Genomic DNA, 19,646 nt, shown 5'->3' on the forward strand with positions numbered 1-19,646 from the left:
ATTATAACTAAAGAAATTACTTTCAAGCAGGAGAAAACTGAACAAGAGAACAAAAACGTGGCATGCAACTTGAGATCCCAATTTTTTTTTAACGTGCTCTACAGCTGGAAGCCCCTTCCATGTGTTCCTCAGAAGCCACACTGCTGTGAATGGTGATGCTCATCTTCCAGCTGGAGCAGGCCACATGTCTTGAAGTGTCTGTGGAAGAGTCTTGGACAGTATAATCCTTCCCCATCAAATGACCAAGTATATGTCCTCTGTGGCCAAAATGCAGACTTTTGCTTCTCATACTAGATATGCTTTTAGTCCTGTGAAGGAAATGTGCAACAGCTTGCTGTCCTCTAACCAAAGCACGCCAAACACATGGGGAAGGAATACTTTTGGACCTGTAAGACATGTGGTAGTGGAGTCACTGTGAAGGAAGAAGGGAGAGAACTGCACAGAAGAGGTGATTGGAACAGGTTCTTCCTGGTTCACTCCTTGCTCCCATGCAGAGGAAGATAAGGGGCAGCTTCAAGGCTGGTACCATCTGATATCTTGAATTAGGCTTTTAGAGGAGACACCCCTTTGATGTGCTTTCCCTGCAGTTCAGCAACCACGCTCATATTAGTATGACTTCACTGAAACCTTTGCTTTTAAGACAATTTTAGAGGTGCCTGATGTTGCTCTGGCCTGAAGGACCCTGTTATTTTTTATGATAAGTAATACTTTAAAAGAAAGATTGAGACATTTTGCATTATAGACCTGTAGCAAAATAGTTGATGCCATTTTGGCAGCAACCTTTTGTGCACAGATTTGAGGGAATCTGTCATCTTCTTGCTGCTGTTCTGGGGCTTGAAACTGTAAAGAATGACACAGCTAGCGATCTGCAATAAAATTCAGGTCCGTCTTTCCTTCTTTGGAGAAATTATTTATAAATGTCCTTGTTGCCAGGCACTTCATAACTATATAAGTGGGAGAACCTGTTAGTGATATACCTTAATAGCAGAATTAATGATGTTTGAACTTAAGTCTGTTTGTTGAGACTTCATTAGCTTTTCAGCCGAGAAAGCAAGTGGGGGAAAATGTACTCCAAACACATGAGTTGCACACTGGGGCACGCCTGGAAACAAGCAGCCAGCAAAGGCCCCTATAGCGCACCTTTCTCACTATTAAACTGTTGCCACTTCTTTTATGAGTTACATCTCTTGTGGGCTCCTCTCACCTTTTAGTTTATGTCTGTGTTGGATATCTTTTGTTGTTTTAAATTCTACATGTGTGTGATTACCATCAGAAAAGTGTTTATGTCTATGTGTATATGTAGACCTTTTTCTTCCCAGACTTCTGTAATGTGTTTCATGACTGAGCATCAAACACATGAGCTATTTTTACACAGTGACGAGTCCTTAGATAATCCTGTTTAGGATTTGAGTTTGCTTTGATTTTGGTTTCAAACTGTCTGAAATGGGACTGCTTGGAAGTGTGCTAACCACTACCCTGTGTTGATGAAGGGTAGTCCCTATATTAAACTTCCTAATGTCCTGCAGCAAACTTTTTTAGTTTCTTAGAACAGGAGGATCTTCTTATAAGTGTGAAATTCAGTGCTGTGTGCTACAGTACTGGTTTGTTTGGGGTTTTTTTGGCAGAAGAACCCACTTTTAATGAGAGTGAATTCCTAGTGCTAAGAGGCAAAAATCATGTTTTACTGTTTTTACTACTTGGCATGTCCTCAGTCAATTTGTTTGTTGTGCTGGATCATCACGGGGTCTGTTAGATCATCTAATTGAAAAAAAGGGAGTTAGTAGTCCTGGAACATCTCCAGAAGTTGTTTGTTCCACAGCCAAGTACCTCCTATGCTCTAACTCTGAGGTCATCTCCATAAGCCATGTTTATTATATTTAATTTATTTCTCTATTGCACACTTGGAATCTAAAAATTTGTAATGAAGTATACAACATAAAATGGATTTTAAAAATAACAATGTGCATATGTCTCTAAGGTTGGTCACCTGGCCTTCAGCCTTAGGTTGAAGGTTACTCATTCGGTACTTCAACAGAAACACACTGATTATCATTGCTTCTAAGATATAGATAAGGTACTGAACAATGGACAAAGTTTGTTAAAATGAACATATATTTGTTTGTGGGGGAAAAAAAATCAGCATGCTTTGCTTTTCATGTTTTTGCCTCTGATTTTTCAGGAATAGTATATACCTTACAACATGTGCTATTGTTTCTGTTCACAATGTCCCAAGTTCTTCTCTCACCAGCTTTAATCAAGTTTTTCTTGAAAAGTATATTTGAGGGTAGGGTGTGTCTGGTTTTTTTGTTGTTCAAGATTGTTCACAACCCAATTTGCTGCTTAAAAGAGGCACTGAGAAATGGGGTGGGACATTAGAATTTTATATACTGATCTGTGAGCAGGAGTTTTTCAGGAAACAGGAGTCTTATAGCTTCTTTTGAGAGAGGTTTTTATGCCCCATAAATCAGGAAGGAGAGTTTCAAAGGGCTAGTTCCTATCTTTGTGTAATTACATATTCAGTGCAATCTTCTGAGATGTGTATCATCTGTATTAAAAAGGAAAAGAGACTACTGCTGACAGCTCTTATAAGCATGAAAAGTCAGAGGGAGGGGGTTTTAAAGTTTATGTCGTTCTTTCATGATGGTTCTGGGTTTTCACACAACTTTTTGAAATCAACGATATGATTTCCTGCAAAACTGCTGCTGATGGCACTGATTGTTGCAGTGGATGGCACGTATTGAAGAGGCCCCAAACAAGAGAGTACAGAGCAGAGGAGTGGTTTGGCGGAGGGACGGAAGGGAGCAGAAAGAGATTTATCAAAGAAGGCATCTATAAGGATTAGAGAATGAAATTTTTCATAAAATGATAGGTTAGTCCTGACAATTAGACTTGGAAAGCAAGTAAAGGAGATCAGGGAAGAGAAAGAAAAGTAAGGTGGTATTGTTTAATGCACTTACTTCCTATTCTAAAGATAGCTATCTCGATAAAAATGTCAGTGGTATGACAGAGTAATTGTAGACCAGGATGTATTCAGTTTGCTCCAGCTGCCTGACCTTGCCTAGCTGTTGTCTGAAATAAAACAAGCTGTGTTCTGATCAGCACTTTCTCTGGGCTGCTGTGGAAAGTTATATGAACCCCCACTGGTGGCTGTGTAGGCTTTGTGAGCTATGACACTGAATCCCGTTTGCTGTAGATTTTTCAAGCTCAAAGGAGCATTGTTCTGTGTGTGCCCAGCTCTGCCATGCCTCTCAGAATACCTGGAATAATTTTTATTTGTGCTGTCTGACTTGTCAGGAGCTAAAGATTAAAACTGATGAGCAGCCCAGTGAGGGAGCAGCTTCTTCGTGTGGCTCATCTACTCACTGGGCTGCCATTTTGCAGTGTAACCAGTCTTGCTCAAGGTATGTTGACTTTTAGTAGCTTGAACCTAAGTCTTCTGGCATTTTTATGTGGAAAATACAGATATTTCTTCTCCTGCCACCCCTCTTCCCCCCAGAAAAGGAGTATCAAAAAGCAAGGTCCACCTTGCACACTGAAACTGCGTGACAAAACCCATGGCATTTGCAGGTGAATTCTAATAACTTGAACACAGATTCTGCAGACTTTCATGTTTGAAAGTGGTGTGTTATCATAAGTTTGCCTACCCTTGATTTAAAGGTCTGTCTGTATTCTGCCTCTCAGGATTTTTGAGGACATGTATGCCTGCTTCATAAGTGAGTTGATACGGACAGCTCTTTAATACAAGTTGTGGAAGTTGGCATCAATAGTGAAGAAGAGCTCTAAAATGAGACACAAATGGGGGTATACCTGCAGAATTAAATAAATTTCATAATGACCGTTATAACTTCATAGCAGCACTCTACAGTGGTCCTTTTAAGGTTTCAAGCAGGTGTTTATCTAAAACAGTTTAATTTAGGCATATGCATGATTTTGTTCACTTTATAGAAATATGTATAGATTTTGAATGTTCACTATCTTGAATTTTGATGAAAGGTTTGGTTATTGGGAGAAAAAGAAATCTGAAGTAAGGCAGTCTTTATTGGCCTTGGATCCTAAGGCAGTTTCATCAGACTTCACAGAACTCAGCCAATGAAGGTGAACACTCTGTCTACATTTAGTTGGTGGGGAGCCCGTGAAAAAGTTGATGGATTGATTATAACATTAACTTTAAATGGAGAGGTAACTTCATACCAAGAGACAGAAAATTTTTCTGTGTGTACATACAAACCAATTATAACATTCCTATTACCTTAGGCTTTTAATTACATAATTATACATGGAGAAGAGGGAAGCTCTGATATGCTGCTTGCTTTTCATTTTTATTTTAAGGGAAATTCAGGCTTGCCTCAGTATGTTGATAGGTAAATGCTAATTTTCATATGTATTAGCATCAGTACACACAAGGCATTTTATTCAAATTGTACTAGCTTGCAGTTGTGCAGAACTTAGAGGGGGAGGAATTTAAAATACCAAAAAATCAATGCAAAGAATAATGTATTGTCACAATCCGTGTAGTGAATGGATACAGAGTAGTTTACAGTTGAAGCATTTTTCTTCTTCTATCTTCATGAAGCATCACTGAAGTTGGCGTGGTTTTCATGAGACATTGAAGATATGAATTGCTTTCCCATATGGATTTTCTCATTGCTTGAGGTCATTGGATGCCTTATGGGCTAAACTGAACAGCACTGTATTGAAAGAGCTATTCCTATTAAGTGAAGAAAAGCATGTATTAGCATTAACTTCTTAAGAAAAAAAAAAACAGATTCATGAATACCATGAAAAATGATGAATCAGCAGCAGAGTTGTTGAACTGCATGCAAAAGCTCTGTCACTTGCTGGTGACCAGCAAGTTTGACTGGTCACCAGCTCTGCACCTTTACATTCCAAGTTATTTACACACTGAAAATACACTAATTTTGGCTTGCTGCCACGCAATGCAGTTGCTCAGTTGTATTTCCTGCCAGTAACCTTTACTTCCATTTCACAGGGATTTCTGGGCACTGATTGTTAGATCTCTAGATGAACTCACCTTGAATCTGTTTATAAGTTGGGAAGAGAAAAAGGCATTTCAAGGCAGGGATTGATCAGATAGTAATCTAATATTTTTCATCATTAGATTTTAAACTTCTCTGTTAGAATGATTTTAGTTGTGGCATTGCACCCCACATTTGACTTACTGTAAGATTCAGTCCTTTGTGCTGCAGTTGCTTAAAACTTTTACTGATGATAGAGTTTTGCATAAGGTGCAGAGATCTAATTCTTCATGGATGTAACATCATGTCTTCGCTGTGCATGATTATAGCAGATTTTCTGTGTGGCCCACAGCACAGGTTTCTCTGCTTATCATTGATCTGTTAACCCCAAAATGTTCAAAGGAACATATTCCAAGCATAAACTTGGAATATGTAACAAAAATATTTAAATCTGGGATCAGGTTTTCATGTGCCAGGTAAATTAAAAAAAAATATATTAAAAAAAACACCACAGCACACACTTGGACTACAGGAAGCTGTAAAAAAAAAAAAAACAACCGAACAACATTATTTTTGTATTGTATATGGATAATAAATGTGGCATTGGTTTGTTTATAAGTAATCCAAATACTTCCATAGTATTTTTCACTGTACACCATGACTTTGTAAGTTGCCATCCTATTTTCAATAACAGTTAGAACAATCATCTGCTAAGATTTAGTTCTTAAAATCTGATAGTATGCCTAAAAAAAATAAAAAAATAGAAAAGAAAACACCTTAATAGTGATGTAGTGTTTGTATTTTGAATTTTTGAAGTGCAGTCTATCCATTCATTATTTTCCAGAAAGGCACAGAAAAGAATCACAGAATGGTTTAGGTTGGACGGGACCTTAAAGTTCATCTAGTTCCAACCCCCATTCCAGGGGGAAGGACACCTTCCACTAGACCAGGTTGCTTATGGCTCCATACCCATTCAAAAAATTCATGGCAACAACATGTCATAAGTTGTCCATTGTATACTAACACTAATTCAGGACTCCATAGGCAGTTGAAATTTGAAATCACTAAGAAACACAGATTTTGGCAGTACTGGAAGCATTTTGCCACAGCACCAGTTTTCTGTTAATCTTTGGCTGGATGCTCTGTGCAGTTAACAGAAGACAGCCATTGGCTCATGCTACAAATCACATAAAATTTCAGAGATAGCATATGGAAAGTACCCAAGTTAAACTGGAAAATGTAGGCACTTGACTCAGTGACATCTTTTTCTCTTTTCAACTTACCCTCTTACAGGGTGTACAGAGAAATAATCTGAGGGTTCAGAGAGCTGTAAATAGCAGAGTAGGTAACTGGGGCTGGGGAAGCAGTATGGTAAAGGCATGAAGGGAGCCTGAGGAGATTCACAGATTAGCGGGAGGCTATTGTTTGCTGACACAATAGAAGGAACAGGCTCCAAAAGGTGTGTGGACGCCTGCCATCTCTGCCTCCTTTCCCTCTGCTGGATAGGACTTCCCCAGCAGAAACGGCAGCTCACCATGATAAAGTGGAACATGATGAAAGGCATGCCCAAGTGTCCTCTCTCCCCTTCGACAGTTGCACTACTCTCTGAGCTGGACCAGGCTGGATATTGGTGATGTTTTCTCCAGTCATGCTCACCATCTAGGCTCTTCTGGCAGCTTGAAACTTAATTTTTTTTTTCTGTCTCATTTACACATGGCTTGCAGCATCTCAAGCCAGAATTATTAAATTAGGTGAAGCAGTTCTGTTTGGAATACATTAAATAGTTTTCCCTAGTCATGGGAAAGTTCTCTCGTACTTCTCTGGAAAGCAGCAACATGCCTTTTGATTTCTGTAAGGCAAAACCAGTGGTCCTGACTCACAGTTCTGGATACAACATTGCCTGCAACAGCCCTTTGCAGTGTTACTGCTCCAGTAGGAAGCTGCAGCCCTTGTGCCCAGGATGGCAAGGCAAGCTACAGTGTACTGTGTGCTTCGCCTGGTCATTGCAGGCAAACACCACCATCCCTGGTCTGATAAATCCTGCTCCTTCTAGTCTCTGATGCCAGCCATTCAGTCTAACCTTCTTCATCTCTCTTCTCTGTACTTTTGCCAATTTGTGTTCCTCTATCTTCAAGGTAGGTGACCAATGTTGGTCGTGTTTTCCACAAATTCCTATAATATTAATATTTTTCTCTTTGTGAGGACTACCTTGTTTGGTATGTTCTGGGCCTCAAATTTGGTGGGGCAGGGAGGGCATGTCCCTGTGTAGTTTTGATTTGTTTTCATGGTCACTCTGACACCTCATGGTCATTCTGAGATGAAATATTTCCAGAAATTAAGCTTTCAGAGGGGAGGACTCTATGACACATGCAAAAGAGCTGCATCTGAGATCCACATACAACTCATGTTTAAGCATTTGCTTTATTTTTCATAGTTTCTGCATCATCAATAAAGTTATAAAAATAAATACATAGAATAAACTTCTATTATGCCTTTTACAGATACACTTGAATCTTTCTGAATGTACAGCTGTCCATTCCCAAACACACTATAAATTGTTGCAGGGACCACAAGCATTTGAATGGTACTGAGGACTTTTAACCTAGCTTAATGTAAGTCATTTACATGTTCAGACAGAGCATCCTTGTGTGCTTCTTCCAAGCTCTTTGTATACAGTGTTACAGTGGTTTATATTTCTGATAAATATTTTGCAGGATTAGCCTTTTTAATAGCTACATCAGCAAACAGCACCCTACGCTGTCTAAAGGTTAAGAACAGATTTGTCAATGAAAATTTATAGTGCGTGATTTTATTTAAATCAAGTGTTCTCAATTAGTGTCCATGTAAAATAACTATGTAAAAGAATACAATAGTCATAATGTATCTAATGATCCTTAAGTGGCAGATTATGATCATATCTTTATTAGTGGTAGTAATTGTGGTGACAGTGTTGCTGACATGTTAAACCATTTCTTACGACAATAGCTTTTGTGCTGTTGCATCGGGATCAGAAATGCAGTTCCTGAAGATTTGCATATTTTGAAGAATAGGCTGCAAAGACATGGAAGCATAATCTTGTCATTGTGTTTAGTGATGTGGGTGGCAGATTGTGTGTAGCTGATTCTGAGCAGGAAGAGTCTGCATATGGGTAGGTTTAAAGCCTTTTAAAGGTTTTAGGATTGGTACAAAAATTGGTTGAGGATGTAAGTGTTGTTGTAAGTTGTTAAATATTCCAAGCAGCTATAAGCTTTCTAAAACCTTCTCAATGTTTTAAAACATGCAGTGCAGTGTCTGAGCAGCTGCATTATCTGAAACTGCTGGATTAAACAAACCTCTTTTGCACTTGTGCTATTCCTAACCTCCTAACTGCTGTGACAGTTCTGCATAGCATTGTGCTGCATCATTGGGACATTAGGATTTAAAATTATAAGGAGGTTGCGAGGCATCAAGCTAGAACGGGTCTCCTTAAAAAACAAACAAACGAATGAACCAGAAAACCCCAAGCCAAAAAACAACCAAAACCAAGCCTACAATTATGCAGCTTGCACAGAAACGTGGCACCATTGTTGATAAGTCTGAAACTTGAAACCCAGAGAAAATGTTACCATAGTTTAGGAAATTTTCTCTCATTGTGCATTTTTATTGTAAAAACAAACTTTTTCTTTCCCAAAGTATGTGAGAAAATACAGATTCCTCAGTAACTTATTAAATGGCTTGTTCCAAAATGTCTGCAAGTTCTGTGGACTTTTCAACCTTTCCCCCTTCTCCTTCGTGCACCAATGCTTTTATCACCTTTCACCCCAAGTGAAATGATCCTGTGAGAAATATTTGCTCCAAAGAATCTAATCCATGTTATACAAGCAGCCCAGTAGATGCTGGAAAAAACCTTTGGATTTTAGTAAAAATAAGATAAGTAAAATCATACGGGTTTGAATTTCATGAACTCATTCTATCAGAATAGCATTTGAGACTAGCAGTGAATAAAGTGAATAAGTAAACAGTTGAAAAAGATGAAAAAGTAGACTTACTTTGTAGGAGATTTTTACGTTTTGCCTAGGATTGTTTCTCCCCCTCTCCCACATAGGTATGCGTATGGAATAGTCATCTGTATAAGTAATGTATCTGCTTAGTCTTCATATTGACCATTTTCTCTACCCAGAGAAATAAATAAATTCATGTCATGAAAGCCTGAAGTTTAATTGTAACATAAACCTCATTGTGGAAAGGACCACGTGGGTCAACAAGCCATGTCTCTTCAATTATGAGCAAATATGTGAGAGCTATTTAATCCAGAGATTATCTGCTTTGTACAAATATACCATAGAAATACTTATAGGAAACTTAAGATCTCATATCACAAAAGGCCAAGAAGAACATGACTCAACAGGTATTTGTTACAAGCAGATGTATAGTTTAAAAAATTAGATGCATAATGAGAATAATGCTAGGTTGTTGTTTATTCAGTAAGTTTTGATATTTTATCTGGATTTGCTAGTCATGCATTCAAGCAAAAGCTGTATTTCTGTGGTAAATATTATTGATGTAAATCAGGTTGTGAGTGCATGAGGCTACCAACTTACTGGCAACATTATTTCCTGAAGCAAATTTTTAATGATTGCTCTTGTGTGTAATTACATGTTGGGATCCTTAAACAGGGTTAAGAGGCAGTTACAGAATTTCTCACTTCATGCTAAAGTAGTTGTATGCAATGATTTTCTGTATTTGTAAGAATTTTTTGTTGAGAGATACCACTAACCATTTCCTGGGGTAGCTAAAACTTAGTTTCTCAAGCAGAGAAGTTAAAACAACTGAGAAGAAACAAAAAGGTATCTCTAAGTTTATATCAAGATAGAGGGATAATACAAGGAAATCACAAGCCAGATGTGTTTGGGGTAAATGTAGAGAAAATCTAGCTCAGCAGAATGTTGTCTAAAGACCAGGGTTGGAGGCAGGCATGCTATGACAGTGAGTGTCCTGCTCCAGGGTGTGCCTTGGAGTTAAAGGTGAGGTTAAGGCACATCACATGTATGTTCAGTGTCTCACAAGTTAGTTTTCCCTCCAGCTTTTTGTTTCTGTCCAAATAGGAGAGATCATGATACTTGACCTGAGCATTTACTATTAAGTGCAAAATTTTACGTGACATACAAAACCTTTTACAAACTGCAGACAAATGATTTGGCCTTGCTGTTATAACTGTGCAAGGTGTTAGTCATCATGTTGCAGAGAATTCAGGACATGTCTCCTGTATAGATTTTACTCCTTTTCTGAAAGTGGTAACTTCAGCTATATTTCTAGCTGACTTCTTTATTTATTGATTAATTCACTTCTAAATTAAGGCAATATTAGCATGTTTTGCCTGGCTTTATTTAAATCTGCTTAATCCTGATGACTCTCCTAAACTTAGAACTAACTTTCCACTGCCTTAAAATGGGAATGTATTGCGTTGTTCAGGGCGGGAAGGGGGGGAAATTGGGGAAGTGCCCTTGGGGTGTCCAACCAAGTGAAATTTTTCATGACAGAAAAGTGCCTCCTGTTATGCCGAAATGTAACATACCCTATAATACTGTTGTCTTGCAAATTCATCAAAAGACATGTCCCTTTTGCTTATTGCAAATGCATCTGTGTCATTTTAACAATGTCATTTCATTCTAATACATAAGAATATTTAAACCACAGGAGGTTGCTTAGTCTTTTAAATGCTATTAGGACGTTGCTGGATTTATGTTAGTTTCAGCTGCTTCTGCCTCTGGTACCAACAGATGGACGTGTGTGGAATGATGCCATGTGAGTCTCTCTTCACGGGTAAGGAATTTCTAGTCAGAAAAGACAAGAATAAACACTGGAATTATTTTACCAATAAGGGTCCAAAGGGAAACCCTGAGCTGATGGGATGGCCATAGCAGAAGTTCCCTGTTCCTTCTGCTTTCTTGTGGAACATGCATGAGGAATAACTAGCATGGGTGAGGAATAACTAGCTTGAATGAAAGCGGATTGTCCTCTTTCTTTACTGTTATTATACTGCAAATCTGCTTTTCACCTGACGCTTTTCCACACAGGCTTCCCGAGGAGCATCTGGATCCTGCTTGGATCTAATCCTCCCCTTCACAAATGCTTTCTTAGGGCTGAAGGCTATCATTGTCATTTCTGTGGACTGCTGCCTGCAGTTTTTCTGTGGAAAACTTTTCTTTTTCTTCGGACTATTATCTTTAGCCCACAGTCTTCAAGTCCATCACATCACCTGCTTTCTCCCTTTTGCTGCTTTCTCCCTTTTGCTCCCTGTGCTGCACAAAGATGGGAGAGGAGTGGGCACAGGAGAACTTGGTTTGTCAGGTGAGTTACATTGTGGCAGCTGGCAAGTAAAGGAGTATGGCTTGGAAATGGGGACAGCAAACCCTGTCAAGGAGCCAAGGAACTACTCAGAGCTTTGCCAGGGCCCTCAACATTGCCTGTCCCTCTTCTGCATCAGTGAATTTGTCCTTAATCAATGGATGTGAAGGCAATTCGGGATCAGGTCCACGGTCACTGTAGAAATGCATACCTCATCTTTTCTGGCATCTCTCCCATCCTCCTTCTTAAAACAGAAAAGCCCCTCTCAAAAAATTGTAATGACTTTTTTGAGGTCATGGGCTTAAACAAAAGGATGAAGGTTAGATTTTTTTGGAGTGCGGTATTCACTTCTCTGCAAAGTATGTGCTGGTTTTTTCCTAAACCCTTACTTGGTATTTTTAACACAGTTAGTCATAATTTTTTTGGTTCCTGGTTCATGTATCTTATAAAACTCCAAATGTAGCTTTCCACGGAGTATGTACTTTCGTGTTAATATTTGACATCTACAGAGAGAGAAACTTACCAGTAATATATTACTAGAGAGAAAGAATTATTTTTCTTGAATACTTATGCAGTTACAATTCATTTTTCTCTTATCTTTCCCTCCCCAGTTTAATGCTGAGTAAAAACTCAACCACTAGTCAGTTGCACATCCTGATTTGCAGCAGTAGGCTACATGAAAAAGAGAGGTCAGTGAGGAGAAGCAGAGATCAGGTTACCAGTGTTACTCACCTAGTGCCCATACTTGAGGACAGTGTCAGCAGAGTTCAGAGATCCCTGTGAAAGTTGAGGCAGGAAGACTGGCAAGCTGGAAGAATCTCTTCACCAGTGGCTTAGGTCCCTCCAATGCTTTTGATTACCTCCATCTTTCCATTTGCTCTTTTTTTCTAAAAATGGAACCAAAGCCACAAAGGAGGCTGTGTAAAGGGAAGATGGGCCACAAATGGTCTGCAGGGTTGCTGTATAGAAACTTTCTCCACTTTTACCTAGTGTTTGCAATAAAAATCTCTGTATCAGTCCTGCTGTGGATTTGGGGGGCGGTGGGGGTGGGGGGGGGTCGTAACCAGGTCTCTTGAGCTGCATCTGTAGGAGCTCTGCATTAACTCTTACTGAGGTTTTGTCCCTTCCTACTCCAAGCAGAGCAGGCATGAGAAATGAGACTGACTTTGTGGCCCGGGTGGCCACCCCTTGTGGCTTCAGCCGGGTTGTCAAATCCTCCTCCATACAGGAATGCAGATACAGCCTCAAGCAAGCAGCTTGTGCTCCCCAGCATTCAGCCTGAGGCTCACAAATGGTGCATCCTGAGGTGGGAACTTGAAGGGGAAAGCAGAAAGTAAAGGTGTCTGCAGTTTCCCTCCAGGAGAGCTTGTGCTGTATTGCCTGGTTTCACGAGGGAACAGCACCAAGTTTGAGCACAAAGCAGAAGATGAATCTCATTTTTTGCACACAGATATCCACTCAGTGTGTATTTATATTTATAAATATATGCATATATAAATGTGCATACATAAATATATGTATGTATACATAATGTTGCCTGATATGAAGGGGCAGAGGCAATGTGAAATACCTCATCTTTCAGGAACTCCAGGAGGATCCCACATTGGTTGCCTTGGAAGAGAGGGGAAGACCAGGAAGAGTCTTCTTTCCTTTGTCCGGGATTTTGTTTTTATTCCTGTGTACAATTTGTACTGGAAGTTGGTTTGGTGAAGCAGCACTGCCGCAACCTTTTATAGAGTTTTAGATTTAGCTGTGTGCAGAGGAAACATATTCATATGATAGCTATGGTTTCTCTCTGGAAAAAAAAGAGCTGTGTCCAAAGGGGGTAAAAATTTCTCTATTGTTTATTATTGCTTCTAGGATTTTGTAGTTCAGTTATGTCGGGATAAGTGCTGTGTTTGGGAAAAGCAAAGGGAGGGTTGGGAATATAGTTACGGCTAAAAGTTCTTTCTGGGAACAGGTTGCTTGTGCGTGTCATTTTTGAACTGTGTGATCTTTTCTCAGGAGGAAGAGACCCAAAAGGGTCATGGGGTTTTTCGAAGGGGAGAGAGGAAATGAGAAACACTTTCCCTCTTTTGGAGAAAGGTAAAAGCAGGATATACCAGGATCCTGTAAAATTCTATTTATTGACACTTAGCCGTTTCAAAGCTGGGAACAAGTCTGCACCAAAAATCCCAATGTTAGTACATGAAAGAGGAAAACTGCTGAGGAGAGGAGGGGAGGAAACAGGGCAAATTCCTACAGACCGACTGACACTAGCCAGATTTGGGACTTAGGTCTCAAACTGAGGTATTTACATAGGAAACAAATATGGCTACACACATCTTGTGCATCATAAATTACAGCTTCCGACACTGAAAGACTATGAAAATTCAGACCCAGTTAGTGATTTCTAACCAAGCCGTTCAGTTTTGAGCTCTCATGGTGCTGTGGCAGGGAGCAAACATGACTGCTCTTCACAAAAGCTATTCATCATATATCCTGTGTCTGACAGCCTCCAAAAACAGCAGTCACCCTGAATTGTGCTTCCAAACCTATCTGTATCTGAGGTGCTTTTTGCCTCTCCAGACAGAAAAAAATATCAATAGGGAAAAAAGCAGTCTGTCCTAAAGAAATGCAGCTCAGTAGCACTTAAAAATGCTATTTTGGCCTGGCAGATCCCGTCAATCGTGTAGTGGGTTACCTCCCCCTCTCCCCACAGCTCCCCCCACCCATGTAAGATGGAAGATGAAAACAGCTTCCAGAGTCAAGATCAAGCAGTACCATAAACCCACATATCTGGCACTTGAATTCCATAGTCTCCTGAAAACTCCACATACCCAACCACAGGTGGAGCAGTACCTGTTCATTTTCTGGGTCCTGCCCGTTTCACTTTCCTCTGATGTGTGCTTAAAGCAGACACTACCAGTTTCTCTTCCTTGATTCAGCACTTCCCACCTGAGTGAGGGAGCCATGGAAAAAAACCAAAACCAACTAAACTAAAATCCTTCTATTTCTAAAATCTAGTTTCTTTTTGCTACATACATCTCAAGACTTTTGGGATTAAAATGCTATTTTTTTGATTGAAGTTGATGGCAATCTCTCTTTGATTTTACTCGGGACCAGGATTTTGCACACATACGTATCTAGCAAAATATTAATTTTTCAGTAAACCTATCTTTGAAAGTATGGGGGACTAATAATATTTGGAGATAAAAGCTGAAAATATTTTGGGACTCCAGAGTAATGTCCATCCTTTTTGTAGCGTTCTTGTGCCTGAATGTATCGAGCATCACATTTGCGTTGTGCAGGTGGTTTCTACACAGGGGGAGTTTAGGAAGAGCCAGGTGCTGTACTGCTGTTTTTGCACAGAGGTGCCAGTTTGCAAGGCAACAGGTTTGAAGCAAAAAGGAATACCTATAGGGTTGTCTAGCTTGAAGTTTCATTCTAGGATCTAAAATGGAGGCAAATGAAGGAACGGAGATACGGCTTCTCGTCGACATTTGTTGTCGTAGTGATATTAGACATGTATGTTATCATGTTCAGATTACACATTATCATGAGCTGTTTGGACAGCTTCATTTTCTGGTTCAGCTGATGCAGTTTGGAATATTCAAAGGGAAAAAAACCGGCCCATGTGCTGCCGGGACTACTTGTGTGGAAAGGGACATTTTGTTGGTGAAGAAGTCGAGGCAGGGCGTTTGTGCATATGCGTGCTCTGTGTGTCCGGGGTACCGGCGGGCAGACCCCGGCCGCTCCCACACCCCGGTGCCAGGGGCTGGCTCCGGGTGCTGCTTCCGCAGGTCAGTCACGGTGGCAGCCATCACCTGTGCCAGCCTGGGATTCCAGACCCAGGAGTGCCAACCCTCGCTCTGGTGGCGGCCAGCCTCTTCCAGTACCGCCGAGGAGCGCGGGGAAAGGTCGGGAAAAGCCCCCCGCGTCCCCGAGCGCCGCGTCCCGCAGCTCGCTGCCCCTGCGGCAGGCCGCGGGCGGGGGTCCGGAGGCCGCAGGTCCCGCGGCGAGGATGCCAGCTCCGGGTTTTGGCGGCGGCAGCGCGCCCGGGGCCGGGGCCGGGGCCGGGGCGGCCGAGCGGGGCGGGCGGGGGCGGCCCGGGGCGGGGGGCGCGGGGCCCGCGGCGCCGCCTGGCCCCGGCCCCGCAGGATCCAGGTAGATCCGTCCAGCTTTTACCTTTCTCCTTCGGCTCCCCTGCGCGTAGGGCTGGTAGCGGGGCTGTTTCCTGGTCTCGCAGAAAGAGGCAGTGCTGAGTTAGGAAGACAAAAATAGACCTTTACAGAGAAATATAGGGATTGTGTGCGCGGTGGGGAGGGAGAGCGGAGAGCGGAGAGCGGCACCCGGCTGGTTTCCAGGAGGAGCCCTTTTCTCCCTCTCGTTGCATGTTAGGCATTTTTGCACAGCTTTCTCCCCCCACCCCCTCCCCGCCGGGGCAGGGTTACCTCTGCCGCCTGCTCTCCGCATCTCTGGTGGGGAGCGAAGCAGCCAACTCCGCTGCGATCGGAAAGCGGCCAGAGACCATTTTATGTGAGCGAGCCGGGTGGGAAGAAGCGGAGAGAAACCGTCGCAGGGACACACACGGATATAAAGACTTGTCTTCTGCCTCCCCCCCCCCCCCCCCCACTCCCTCCCCCCTTGTAAATACTAAATCTGAGAAGGCAGCGATTTGACATCCACCCTGAGCAGCAGCTATGGGGTGTTTGGGCAACAGCAAAACGGAGGATCAGCGTATCGATGAGAAAGCGCAGCGAGAAGCCAACAAAAAAATAGAGAAGCAGTTGCAGAAAGAGAGGCTGGCTTATAAAGCGACACACCGCTTGCTGCTGCTGGGTAAGGAGGAAGCGGCAGAGGTGGGGGCCGGGGCGAGCAGGGCGAGGAGGGGGCAGCAGCCCCAGCCCGCCGGGGCGGCGGGCGCAGCCGAGAGGGAAGATGCGGCGTGCGCCTTGGCTATGGAAAATGTAGGCTGCTCTATTGAGCAATGAGCGAGGCGTCCACAGATCGAGCTCAGCTCCTGAGCCACATGGATGCACACATACAGAAATGCTGCCGAGGTGGGAGATGCTGTCGCGTCCAAAAACAAACAAACAAAAATAGCCAACCGCTCCGACCCCCCAGCCTGAACCGTGTATCACAATGTTCTTCCTTTCCTTCTTTCTCTTTTAGGGGCTGGTGAGTCAGGAAAAAGCACTATTGTGAAACAAATGCGAATCCTACATGTCAATGGATTTAATTCAGAGTAAGAATTATTGACACTTTGTGACTTATTTTTCCTTAAATGTTGGAAACAGGTTAACACACAGTACGCTAGGAAATTTCGACTCTCATCCCCTGTGTTTTGGTGGCTTTGACACTGTGTTTTGAGGGAGGGAGGGGAGTGAGAATAAGGAAATTGCTGCTATTGTATGTTTGCATTTTCTCCTTCTGGCCCCTTTACTGTATTTTACACTGTTGCTACTGCAGCGCTTGACAGGCCCCTGTGTAGCAACAACATGGCGACTACTTTTTACATAGAAGCAAATAACCAAATATTGCATCTGTCTGTAATATAAAAATACATGTCAAATCATAGTCAGGATGACACTGTGTGCTGTTTTTCCGGTGCTGGGGTTAGCGTAAAACTGAAACTAATTTTGCCTGTTTGTTAGAAATCATCCTGTTTTGTGAGGCTACATCATTTTCTCTCTAAAGAACTCTTTGCCAGAAATCATTATTAATCCATAGCATTCATTTTAGATATCTGTTGGCCTTCACCTACGTGTTGTTGATTTAGAGCATGTTTACAGCATGCTGTAAAAATTGAAAGAATGACTTCCAGTTCCATTAGGAGAGGCTTTGCAGATGTGGCTGTGATTGTCTGTTTTAAAAAAAAATAAATTAGGGATGAATGTGCATTGCTCTTCATACTATGCAAGGAAATGGATGAGGGGGAAATGTATTTTTGCCTTTTTTTTTTCTCTATTAGTATGTTTTAATGTTTGAAGAGCAGATAAACAAGCGATCAGTGAAAAAAAAATAGATGCAAGTGACTGAACTGCTTTGGAAGAAAAAATCAAAGCGTTAATATTTCTGTTTTAATGCAGAGAAAAGAAACAGAAAATACTGGATATTCGGAAAAACGTTAAAGATGCGATTGTGGTAAGAACACACTTTATACTGTTCTTAAATGCTTGTTTGTACTGGAAATTATAAGGATTATGCTCTCCAAGATTGTGATGAGAGAAATCCCATTTTGCTGATCAGATTGGATTATCTTCTATTGATCCTGTATCCTAGATTTATCCAGATTAATGTGTTTTTTTTGTTTTATCCAATTCTAGACTATAGTTTCAGCTATGAGCACTTTAATACCCCCAGTTCCATTGGCCAACCCAGAAAACCAATTTCGAATGGACTACATCAAGAGTATAGCTCCTCTTTCTGACTTTGACTATACACAGGTAAGAATAGAAACCACTGATTTATTTTGCTTCAAAGGGGAACGTGTTGCTTCACTTTGATTTACTGAAACATTGGGGTTTTTTACTTTTTGGAAGATGGTCATGGAAAGATCTTGTGCCAGCATCACCTCAGTTAACTTTCTAACAAGACTGTGGTGGTTGCACCTGTTTTAGTGGTGCGAGGTTTTGTTGTTACTGATTTATTTGCTGCTGTTTCTAAATGCTGTTTCTGCATTTAGCTCTCTTCAAATTTTCTGATGCAATCTTACGTATTGACACATCAAATAAGACTTTGTTGAAAGCTGGTTTCCTATATGGAATTAGATGCAGGATGTTAGTCTGAGGAGTTACTGTCTACCTGCAGAAAAGGATATAAAAGGAAGTAAAAGGCTAGAGTGGCCTCAGTGTTGTTTCCCATACTTGCTGCACTTCAGAGTGGAAACCTGCGTAAGCAGTGGTCAAGTAAGGTGCTTTGCTTCCTCATGTATTGTAGTTGGCATGGGCAGTGGTTTGCTTGTATGTAAATGTTGCTTTTAATTTGATATGGAATCAATGTGGGACTTCTGCATGGACGCTGATCTTCTGTATACAAATGAGAGATACTTTTCAGATTGACTTGCATAGGCATCTTATGTTATTTTTATCTTTTTATGCTATTGTTTATAGGTACATGCATAGAATGTTTCATATTTTATGCATGGCATGAAAGCAAGTGCATAGACATTCTGAATTTTATTTTTACAGTAGCACGGTTTTAATTTGCCTTAAAATGGTACTGGAAGCAATTTGTTATGGATACAGTAAGGACTTAAAAATATCTTCATTTGTTGGCTAAATGATTGCAAGTTGTACATGCCATCAATACTGCCAAAGAAACCATTCACAATAGAGTGTCTTTAGGTTATTATAGCTTCAGGGGGCAAGGGGGAGAAGAGGAAGAGTAGTTTCTTTATTATATGACTCATATTCTCTGATGTGTGGTTTTGCCTCTGGTAAACCTACCACTTTGAAGGTTGAAGATAAAGAAAAATTATCAGACATCTTGTACAGTTAGAATTTAACACAGAATGCAGATGTTTAAAAAAAAAAGACTGCGAGGTACACCCACATATTACATAATTGCTCAATTGGTGGATGTAAGTTAGTGAAAATGAGAAACTCTCTTTAGAAATGGAATGTGAGCTTGACATGAAGTATTTGTCTTATGCAGGTATTACAGTTCTAAGGCATTTGTTGCTCATTTTACGTGGATTTCTTTTTCTTGAATTTTGATCCTTAGACATTTGAGTAAAAAAAATGGTGATAAATATACTTTGTGGTTCTCTATAGTACATATGTTATTTTGAGTTTCTGGGATAAAAGAAAGCTAAACTGGACTTTTCATAGGGCTGGAGATTTTTTTTAATTACTTTCAAATTTTCTTCCTTTTCACAGAAGCTGACTGTATCTAGTCAACTTTGACTCATGGCTTGGTATTTTATATAGAGGAAAATTTAACCTTCTTGGAGGGGAAAAGAATAGGACCCAGTGGACTTTGAAACAATTAATAATTCATTTGAAATCTCAATTCAAAGTTGATTTTGGTTTAAAATAAAAATATTAATAAGTGGTTTTTAATTAAATAAGTTTTCTGATAATACCATTATGTTATTTAAATAGTGTCAATTACTAGTCATAATTTTTAAAAAATATTTGAAAGGTTGTTACAAGTTTAAAAGGAGAAGATAAATCTAATGCTGGTTTACAAGTAAATATATTTCTGTGTCACTTTCATATTTTCCCTTTTGTTTTCTGCTCAGCTCAATTATTAGGTTTAATATTTCGAAAATATAAAGTATACCAAGATTTTGGGGAGCTTTTAAATTTTTCTTGGTTTGGAATGTTATTTATCTCCAGGAGGATTTGTGAGCAAGGC

At 40.7% G+C, this 19,646-nt stretch overlaps 1 protein-coding gene across 3 annotated transcripts in view; it reads left to right on the plus strand.

Moving 5' to 3' along the window:
- GNAL (G protein subunit alpha L) overlaps positions 1 to 19,646 on the plus strand; it is a 181,996-nt gene that overhangs the window by 49,793 nt on the left and 112,557 nt on the right. The window contains exons 1-4 of one of the 3 annotated variants that reach the window (XM_066183599.1): positions 15,497 to 16,124; positions 16,458 to 16,530; positions 17,375 to 17,429; positions 17,612 to 17,731. In XM_066183599.1, the coding sequence (XP_066039696.1) occupies positions 15,986 to 16,124; positions 16,458 to 16,530; positions 17,375 to 17,429; positions 17,612 to 17,731 (387 nt within the window). In that variant the 5' untranslated portion in view covers positions 15,497 to 15,985. Of the gene's footprint in view, positions 1 to 15,496; positions 16,125 to 16,144; positions 16,346 to 16,457; positions 16,531 to 17,374; positions 17,430 to 17,611; positions 17,732 to 19,646 lie in introns of those variants that run through there. The other 2 variants (XM_066183609.1, XM_066183591.1) reach the window with 2 other exon arrangements.

This window comes from Chamaea fasciata, unplaced genomic scaffold, assembly GCF_029207755.1.
Source record: "Chamaea fasciata isolate MVZ Bird 193981 ecotype frontalis unplaced genomic scaffold, bChaFas1.0.hap1 SCAF_1, whole genome shotgun sequence".
Lineage (NCBI taxonomy): Eukaryota > Metazoa > Chordata > Aves > Passeriformes > Sylviidae > Chamaea > Chamaea fasciata.